At 35.7% G+C, this 10,434-nt stretch overlaps 1 protein-coding gene across 1 annotated transcript in view; it reads left to right on the top strand.

The window, feature by feature from the left end:
- Positions 1-393: 393 nt before the first annotated feature.
- ppp2r2bb (protein phosphatase 2, regulatory subunit B, beta b) overlaps positions 394-10,434 on the top strand; it is an 80,912-nt gene continuing 70,871 nt past the window's right edge. Inside the window, exon 1 of the mRNA XM_051877368.1 lies at positions 394-676. Coding sequence (XP_051733328.1) covers positions 598-676 — 79 coding nt within the window. The 5' untranslated portion in view covers positions 394-597. The remainder of the gene's footprint in view (positions 677-10,434) is intronic.

Below are 10,434 nucleotides of genomic sequence, written 5' to 3'. Positions count from 1 at the left end.
GGCTGAGGTGCCTCACGTGATCTAAGTTAACCGTTACGCTTTCTCAAATGGTAATTGTGATTATTGTGAGTATGGCTGCGATTACCTGCGGGCTGCGTCTCCGAGGCGTGCTCATATTCGGAATAACACTACACATTTTCTGAACAATAATCGCTATTAAATCATAAAATTATTTCATATCAAACGAACATACAATTTACGGCTTTAATATGCCAGTTTCCAATTTATTGCAACATAAAAGCATGAAATTTTACGGCATACAGGTACAATAGTAAGAATGACTTCATTAGTCCAGGTCCTCGGAGTTACACCAATGACGCGGTAAATTCGAAGTCGGCCAGTAGGCGGACAGACGCAGGCCGCTGCTTTCAATAAACACCCCTCCCCTCCCACCAGACTGGGGCAAAACAAGCCATCCTCCAGCAGGCGACGAGAGCAAAGAGAAGCATGGACCGCCGGAGTAACACAGATATCTTCCCTCCGACAGAGACAGTGAGCTTTAGACTGTTCCATCGAATATTCCCCTACTTCATGTGTCCGTGAGCTGCACGAGGACAGTATAAACTAAGTAATGCGCATACTAAATCCAGTCAAAAGATGAAATGCTTCTCCCGGTACCTGCCTTACATCTTCAGACCGCCGAGTAGCCTCCTCTCCTCCAGCTGTCACACTGAGGGTAAGTGACTGTTTTCGTTTCACACTGACAGTACGTGAGTGGAGATGATGCTACACTGTTTAAAGTGCAAGCAATTGAGTGTTCTCTATATACATAATTAGATGTTCGTTGATACTGGATCGTATAACGTTTGGAACGCGGGCTGTGTCTAAAAATGTAGCGGGCAATCAATCCAGACAACATTTTGGTTCATTACAAGCGCGTTCGCGTCTACATGCATGATGCCCCACAGTGCTGTCTAGGTTGGCAGTCTTGTAGTTTTGGTACACATTTCAAGTACTGATTAAAACTAATGAAGGATGCATATACAGTATACATTTTGGAAATTAACTGGGTTTATTTTATTTTATTTTTTTGTGGTAAAAAGGTATAATTGCATGTTACCACTTTCAACTGATTACTAGGCAGGTTACTATAATTTTTTACACAACCACTGCTACAGGTCACACTTTACATTACATTTCCAATGTTATTGTCTGTTTACTTGATTAAGTACTGGGTAAAACTAATGTATGCATTGTACAATATTTTGGCATTTACATTGATGCATTTGACAGACGTTTTTATCCAAAGAAACTTAGACTTCATTCAAGAATACATTTCTTTCAGTTTTTGTCTCTTGTGGGATTTGAACCCATGACCTTGGCATTGTGCCATGCTCTACTGTTTGAGCTACCATGTTAAAGGAATAGTTCACTTTCAAATGAAAATTGCCTGAAGCTTTTACTCATCCTCAAGCCATCCTAGGTGTATATGACTTTCTTCTTTCTGATGAACACAATCTGAGAAATATTAATAAATATCCTGACGCATTCGAGCTTTATAATGGCAGTGAGCGGGATCAACGAGTATGAAGCTGAAAAAGGTGTCTCCATCCACATCCATCCATCATGTACTCCACATGGCTCCGGGGGGTTAATAAAGGCCTTCTGAAGCGAAGCGATGCGTTTCTGTAAAAAAAAAAAAAATCCATATTTAACAAGCTTCTACTAGACCGCCTTCCGTATTCAACTTACAAAGAAAGTGTAAACTCTTGCAGTTCACAAAGCTTACGCTACGTCCTACGCCTTCCCTATTCAACTTACGCAAAAAGTGTAACTGACGCGACACCAGTTTACACTTTCTTTGCAACTTGAATACAGAAGGCGGTCTGGTGGAAGCTAGATATTTTTCTTCAATCATAACTTGTTCAATATGGATTTTTTTTTTTTCACAAACACATCGCTTCGCTTCAGAAGGCCTTTATTAACCCCCCAGAGCCATGTGTAGTATGTTTATGATGGATGGATGTGGATGGAAGCACTTTCTTCAGCTTCATTCTCGTTGATCCCGCTCACTTCCATTATAAAGCTCGAATGCATCAGGATATTTATTAATATTTCTGTGAAAGAAGAAAGTCATATACACCTAGGATGGCTTGAGGGTGAGTAAAGCTTGGGGTAATTTTCATTTGAAAGTGAACTAATCCTTTAACTCTGTAAAGCCTGGCATATGAAATATTGTTATTTATATGGCATAAAAGTAAGATGAAATTCTGATAGCTTGAAATAAATCAATGATATTTTATAACAGTATACCACACTACTTACATAGAATGCATATAAATATCAGTTGTCACTCTGCAGTGCCGTGCAATACAATGATGATTGAGAAATGTACAAATAAATGTTCCTCAAAAGCCTGATGTATCATATTTAAAAAAAAAAAAAAAAAAAAGACAAAAGTATGGATAATCAAGTTGTTTCAGTCCAGTAAATGCTCATCTTGAAATATTACTAACATAAAAGTTTTATGTTTACTTTATAAAAATCATTGAAGATTTCACAGCAAAAAGACACGTGTGACACAACCTGAAGGTGGACTTTTTTAAAATTATACTAAAAGGCCTTTTACTTACTAAAAAGTAAACTATCAATCAGATGACACAAGGCATGTAGTAGATTGTGTGCAACAAGTTGTTCTGCAAAGTTTTGATCATGTTGATAATTTAGAGGTCTTAGAAATTCATGTATCAAATATGATACAGTAGGCTTTTACATCTAAACTGAATAGATTTCAGAACTATTATTTAATATGAATATGGTGAATCAGTTTTATAACAGTGTTTATTAAATGTATTATTATTGTTATAATTCACAGTGTTTTATTAGGGTGTTTATTACAAATGATCCCTGCCCTGTAGCAATTTTATTCAGTTTTACAGTTCATATTTACTCCTTAGAGTCACATCATCTCAATGGATATGTCATAGAAAGATATAGTTCCAAAAATTGTTCTGAATATAAAAGAATTGCACTGTCCACACCACAGCTATAACGATAATGATATAGAGAAACGATATTGTTGGGATCACTTTCAGAACAATTTCTTTACAGGTGTTGAATGATAAAACACTGACAGCCAATCAGAATCCATTCTAATTTGAGGGCTCGCGCATTTAAAATGGCAGACGACATTGTGGAGAAGTTAATCGAGAAAAGCCACCACTGTTTGACAAGTCAAACCCCCTTTTCAAGGATACTTTAAATAAAATGGATATATAGAAAAAAATCGGTCATACCCTCGGAATAAATGGTGAGAAGTATTAATGATGAGATCATTATGCCAGTCTAGCAAACAAGTGTAACATAAAATTACCTCAGGTATCCAGTGCTAGTTTCGACAACATTGTCTTGCTTCCTTTGAAGTTGCAGTGAAAAAGACTAGGCGTTTTATTCCACTATATTGACTTTGTCAGCTAAATTCACTGTTAGATTAGATCGATTACACTAGATTCACTCAAACATAGCATGCTGAGGACATCTGCTGGTTAAAGCCGTGTAAATGCAACAAGAACAGCAAAAACATGTTGTACACACTTTGAAACCCGCAGCGCGCGAGCTTAGAATAAACAGACTGTTTTCTTTCATTGGTGTGGACGGAAATATATAGTTATTTTTATAGTTATCGTTCTTGGTGTGAACGGGCCTTAAGGCTTTAAAAAAAAAAAAAAAATACAGCATATAGACCTAACAAATATTAAAACATTTTAAATGTAAATCACTGGTCTGAATTAACTAAACTTTATACGCAGCAGAACGTGTCTTCCTTCCAGGAGCTTGTGCTTCCAGTCTCACCCATTTAGTTCTGTCAGTGAACCAAGTCATGTACAGAATTTACCAATATATTTGCACACAGGCATGATTATACTTATATCAGTTCAGTTTCAGCCATGTATTTAAACATAAACCTAACATTTTCCCTTATAGAAGTGCAAAATTGCATTTGTAAGGATGCAGTCTGGATCTTATTACCTTCATACCGCTTCTGTTACCTATATATAGAACAGAATGAACCTAAGGGGGAAATACCTCTTTTCAAACCTTGCTGGTGCAGCAGTAGAGGTACTAATAGATAAAGATACCTCTATAGGGCTCTGTAACAATAAGTGTTGAGTTTCTGCCAGGAAAGAGATATTTCATTACAAACCCAGCTCCAATAACAACCTCCTGTAGTCAACATATTGGACATGCAATACCATTCAACACCTGCAGCTACACATCTCTTTCTCCCATCCTCTTTCTCTCACTTGCTGTCTTTCATTTTCCTTTGATTCCTATTTCATCCAGAAGTTGTAAACATGGGTTATCATTACATGCTGTACTGTGGTTTTCAGAGTCTTTTGAAGGATTTCCGTTGACTGTCTGTCTTCATGCATGATTCTGTGCTCTCATCTCCTGCTGTCTCCATCTGTGTCTGCTGCCCAGGCCGGATCGATTTGATCTTAAAAGGTTACAGTTCCCTTGCTGGCAGTGGTGTATTACAATACTGTATTATGCAATCTTACCAGTGCCCAGGAGTTTTACAGTAAAGTTACATTGTATTTGTGTAATTAGAAATAAATCCATGTAAATGTCAACCTTAAAATACTTTTGCCGATCATGCTTGACTACAATACTGCGAGTAGATAGTTTGTTTATGCCTAATCATTTGTATCGTCTAATTTTTGTTCATAAATGCTAAACAGTTCTAAAATGAAAAAAAAGACTTTAAAATACTAAATTAAACATTTTATCCTAAAAAACATTTTCATTTCATATCAGTATTGACAATATTGGCCTTAAAGGGTTAGTTCACCCAAAAATGAAAATTCTGTCATTAATTACTCACCCTCGTGCCGTTTTACACCCGTAAGACCTTCGTTGATCTTCGGAACACAAATTAAGATATTTTTGTTTAAATCCGATGGCTCTGTGAGGCCTACATAGGGAGCAATGACATTTCCTCTCTCAAGATCCATTAATGTACTAAAAACATTTAAATCAGTTCATGTGAGTACAGTGGTTCAATATTAATATTATAAAGCGACGAGAATATTTTTGGTGCGCCAAAAAAAACAAAATAACGACTTATATAGTGATGGCCGATTTCAAAACACTGCTTCAGGAAGATTCGGAGCGTTATGATTCAGCGTGTCGAATCATGATTCGGATCGCGTGTCAAACCGCCAAACTGCTGAAATCACATGACTTTGGCGCTCCGAACTGCGGATTCGACACGCTGATTCATTATGCTCCGAAGCTTCCTGAAGCAGTGTTTTGAAATCGGCCATCACTAAATTCATTATTTTGTTTTTTTTGGCGCACCAAAAATATTCTCGTCACTTTATAATATTAATATTGAACCACTGTACTCACATGAACTGATTTAAATATGTTTTTATTACCTTTATGGATCTTGAGAGAGGAAATGTCATTGCTCCCTATGTAGGCCTCACGGAGCCATCGGATTTAAACAAAAATATCTCAATTTGCGTTCCGAAGATTAACGAAGGTCTTACGGGTCTGGAACGACATAAGCGTGAGTAATAAATGACATTATTTTCATTTTTGGGTGAACTAACCCTTTAATAGCACAGAAAAATATAGGTATTAGGGCCTATTCTTGATTATTATATCTAAACATAAATAGGAAAATAATGGTCACAACATTAAGGGTATAAAAGTTGAACAAACAGTCTTCGTTCCTGAAATAATATTTTTTACCAATCAGATTTTAGAGATAGGGGAATTGTTAGTGTTAGGCTTTGGGATGGTGTTGAGTCTCAAACACTATCAGCTTTTTATTGTCTGATTTCAGAGGTACTGTAGTTAATGGTTAGTGCTTGGGAAAGTGTAAGTGCACCGTAAGTTGCTTTGTATAAAAGCATCTGCTAATTGCCACTTATTGCTTAAGATAACATCACACAGTGGTCAGAAAGCATCCTACATTTCAAGTGTAGAAGCAGAGTAGAGGTTATTGCATTGATCCAGCCGAGTGAATGCACAGTATACAAATATTACCAGCAATTGCGGATCACAGATGCCTGGAATAACACTTGTGTGTTTACTGGGCATATCACTGATGCATGTTCTAGCATGTTAACACTTTCCTGACTGGCCTTAAGAGAGAGTGGATGTAACTGGAGTGCAAGGATGTAAGGGAGAACAGGTTAAAGAAAATCAGATAGGTCAAACTGAACCAACTCTGGTATTAGGAAAAACATTAGCAATGTCAGCGACTGGAAGAGTAAGCAAAGGTCAGAAAGAATTGGATGCAAGATAGGGCAGTTGTGAATGCATTGCGAATGCATCGCACACATGCAGTCATGTTGTACATACCTGACGTGTGTTCTTTCGGTATTTTGAAATAACAAACCTACCTCAGCACTTAAAGAGATAGTTCACCCAAAAATTCTGTCATCATTTACTCACCCTCATGTCGTTCCAAAACTTAATGACAAAAGAAGGTATTTTAAGAAATTTGTCAGTATAGAGCTGCATGATTAAGTCACAATTTCAATTCAAACACCCGCGTGATCTTATTCCTAAATGACAACGTCTTTGTCTGTTAAACCGTAGACAAGTCTGATCACAGCGGAACATTAAAATCTTCATTAGAGCTGCCGCTGACCCAGAAAGAGCAGATGTTATGTATAAGTAAAGAAACAGCTTCACAAACAAGTAATAAAACAAATTAAGTCTTTATGAGTGAGTCATTAAATCATTCATTCAAACTGATTTAAAAAAAATAATAATTCAAATTATTAAATATTTTTAAATAGACTGCAACAATTAACATTTTGTCAGAACTTCAAGTAAATGACATGTTATTTTGTTTAGTTGTCTTTTCAGAATAGTAGGAGATTTGTGATCTCTATTATTTTTTTTTTTAATAAAAATTATTCTCAATTTATCCAGAATTGTGCAACTCTTATCTGAGTGGGTTTTTTTTTTGGTCCATAAAAATGGAAGTCAGTTCTTCGAAATATCTTCTTTTGTGTTCCACAGAAGAAAGAAATTCATACAGATTTGAAACAACATGAGGGTGAGTAAATGATGACAGAATGTTCATTTTTGGGTGAACTATCCCTTTAAGGCAGCGATGGAGTTACCATCAAATGTCTGTGCCCTTAAACTGTGTTATTATTCTAGAAGCTACATAAAAATGTTTCTGCAAATTTTCTTGAAACTGTTGCTCCAACTTGACAGTAGTTGATCTAAAAGAGAAAACCGGCCATAGAAGAAGAAAGTTTACATTAATGCCTGATATAGTAGCCCTTGTGGAAGCACCGAGAAAGCAAAATTTAGAGTAAATTCTGGTATTTTAGTAGGACAATACAATAAAAAAATGACCCAATTTACCAGAATTCATGCTCTCTGCATTACAATGTTAAAAACAAGATAATTATGTTATTGCATTACTGTGTGATTTGACAGTTCACATAAATTTCTAGAATTTTTGCTTGATGTTGTGGAGTTTAAACTTGATTTCTTTTTATAAGGTGAATAACAGCCAGTTCAATTCAGAGTGGTTGGATTAAGTGTAAGTACTTAACACTGTAAATTGTAATTTTGATAGATGCCATTCCCAGCATGCACCATGGCATGAATGAATTATGCAATTACTGTTTATTTTTGATGATTTTAATGTTGTTTTGCTCTTGTTGTTGCTCTCTGTTATTTATCGTGTAGTGATTATACTGAGATCTAGTCACATTTTTACTTTCCTCCACCAATAATTTCCTGTTTCCAAAAAATAAATGGTCAAATAATAAAACCATTTTAAGAAGTTTTTTTTGGCAGCAGATGTAAATGGTTTAAAGTTTGTAGTGTTCAGAATCAGTATGAGGCATTCTGACATTTTGTAACACAATGTATGAAATCGAGCTTGCATTTACATAATTGTGTAGGGTATGAAAAAGGAGGGCAACAAGCATAAGTAGTGTGGAAGTTTTTAGACCGTATGTGAGATGTGAAGTGAAAAGCAGAGTTAACCGGACAAGATGAGGGGCTGAAAAGCATCAATCAGAATGAAGAACAAGATTAAGATAGTGAGACTTTGACAACAGGTAACAGGCATAGACTTTGAAAGTAGGAACAACATTATTTACAACCTGGATCACAAATGATTGATGGTGTTTACATCTTTGTTTTGTTTTAAGCACCTTTTGTCAAATCCAGCTGCTTTTTCCTTTCATAGATACTGACAACTCATTTCATTTCCACCTCATCCCACCTTCTTCAGTATTTCTCCTCAAGAGCTGAGCCTATTTTCACAGAACATTCTGGAGTATTAGAATCAATCACACACAGATGCTCTCTTCCCAGGATCTGTCAGAGAAATCTGTAGCCATTTGTATGTGTATATGTGTTCATTAGGGCAGTGGCTCCCAACTCTGGTCCTGAACTGCACATTTTTGATGTCTCTCTTATCTGACACCCATCTGAGGTCTTGGAGCAGAGATGGTCTTATTATTGGGAGATATGAGGGTCCGTGGCACTACCATTGGAAAAAGTGTAAAGGCTAATTGGATCACGTGTGCCTTGATAACCAATGACATTACAGCCTTGATGTCATTGAATTTCGTTCAGAGCTGTGCGACAGCCAATCACTGTTTGCGGATACCATATGAATTTTTCGGTGTAAACTCAAAAAATAGATTAATCCAAAACGAATGTTTAAGAGCAAACATGTTAAAGATTAGCCGATGGGCTGTTGATTCATTAAATGATAAGCTATTTCCTCACAAGAGCCTCTCCTCCATTGACATCCATTCAAAAAAAGCGATCTCTTGTCTCCTTCCCTGCGTATTGCAGCGTTAGCAGGGGTTATGTTTTTTCCACTTAGGGGCCGTTTACACAACTCTTTTTGTCAACTTAAAAAATGTCCCCTAAATGCAGTGGTTCCCAACCCTGGTCCTGGAGTACCCGTTATTCATTTTAATTTATGTTTTATTTCTATGATCAATTTGTGAAAAGGAGTTCAGTTAGGAGGTCAAAAGTTGTAGAAGCTCATGTACAGTTCTAAGGTCTGAAGAGACTTATATGAAAACATACAGAAGAGAATCCAGTCAGTTGAGTTTGTGTCAAAACCTTTTACAGTGTTTGAGTATTGTTGTCTTTTACTGGATATGAATATTCATGGTCAGAAAGTAGAACTGAAATGACATCCATTACAAGATGATTACTTAAAACATTTCAAATGCACCTGCAGGCTATTTTTCTAGTCATGTATTTTGTCATTGAGGATTTCTTAAAAATACTGTGCAAAAATCTTGTCTCGTCTCTCTCGTCACACCCCTATTCTGTAGTTCTGTTAGTTACGTAAGTCTAAAAAGTACATCTCTCCTAAACAAGCAGAGTAAACTGAGCTATAATTCATGTTTGTAGCTCAAATGGTGTGAGATGAGTTACACACCACTAATGATTATGCTGTATTGATACAAAATTGCATGTTCTCCATACCTACCCTTACGAAAAAGAAGTTTATTCAAGTGTGCTATTAGCATACTTCTTTTAAACTAAAAATAAGAAAGTATACTTTCAGTCTACTTTTTATATACTTCTCAGAAATATACTTTATGTACTTCTGAGAAATATACTTAAAATTGCACTTAAGTATGCTTGACTTTTACTGACAGAAAAGTCTAAGTATATTTGGCCTATACTTAGACTTTTTGATTGAGATATACTTAAAAGTATATTTATAAAAGTATAGTATAAAAGTAGATCATTTGAAAATATTGATTTATAAAGAAAACAGATATATTCCTAATTTTGAGTATCTGAATTTTTGTGTAGGCTAGTCCACTGGTAGTGTACATAGGAATTTACTTAAAATCTACTTCCCTCTTTCCTCACCATTGACTGAATTTTCAGGCTATATACGGTAGGGGGCGCTGTTATGCATCTTCTGAAAGAATACAGAATCTCCGTATCAAGATGCAGGAGAGGAAGCTGAAACAAGCGATAGAAGATTACTCACACAAATATAAAATAAAGTGATCATCAAACATTAAACAGCATATAAATAAAAACTGCCAAACGTTATGTGGACTATGAGGACTATGAAGCTTTGGAGTTGTTTAAATGGACTCTATCTACTCCACCTGTGTTTGATCATCGTTCTGAATCCCATCCGGACATAGTCTTTGACAAAAATGCAATTTTCTCAGCTTTTTGTTTAAAATGTTTCCTTTTTTAAAAAAAATTAAACTTACTCACATTTAAGTGTTGATAAAAAAGGATTCATGAAGCTAGAATAAAATGTTTTTAAAATGGAATGAGTTAAAGTACAGTTAAAGGTATTTCAAGTATAAAATATAATACCTAAATAGGAACAGAGTAGTATACTTAAAGTGCAAAAATAATATATAAAAAGTAAACTATAAGTGTGATGTTATGTTCACTTAAAGAAAACTTACAAGTATAGGCTACTTGCACTAAACTAGTAGTTTA

Source organism: Ctenopharyngodon idella, chromosome 21, assembly GCF_019924925.1.
Source record: "Ctenopharyngodon idella isolate HZGC_01 chromosome 21, HZGC01, whole genome shotgun sequence".
In the NCBI taxonomy this organism is placed as follows: Eukaryota; Metazoa; Chordata; class Actinopteri; order Cypriniformes; family Xenocyprididae; genus Ctenopharyngodon; species Ctenopharyngodon idella.
The sequence above is the reverse complement of the archived record's forward strand: the minus strand, read 5'-3'. Positions and strand labels throughout refer to the sequence as shown.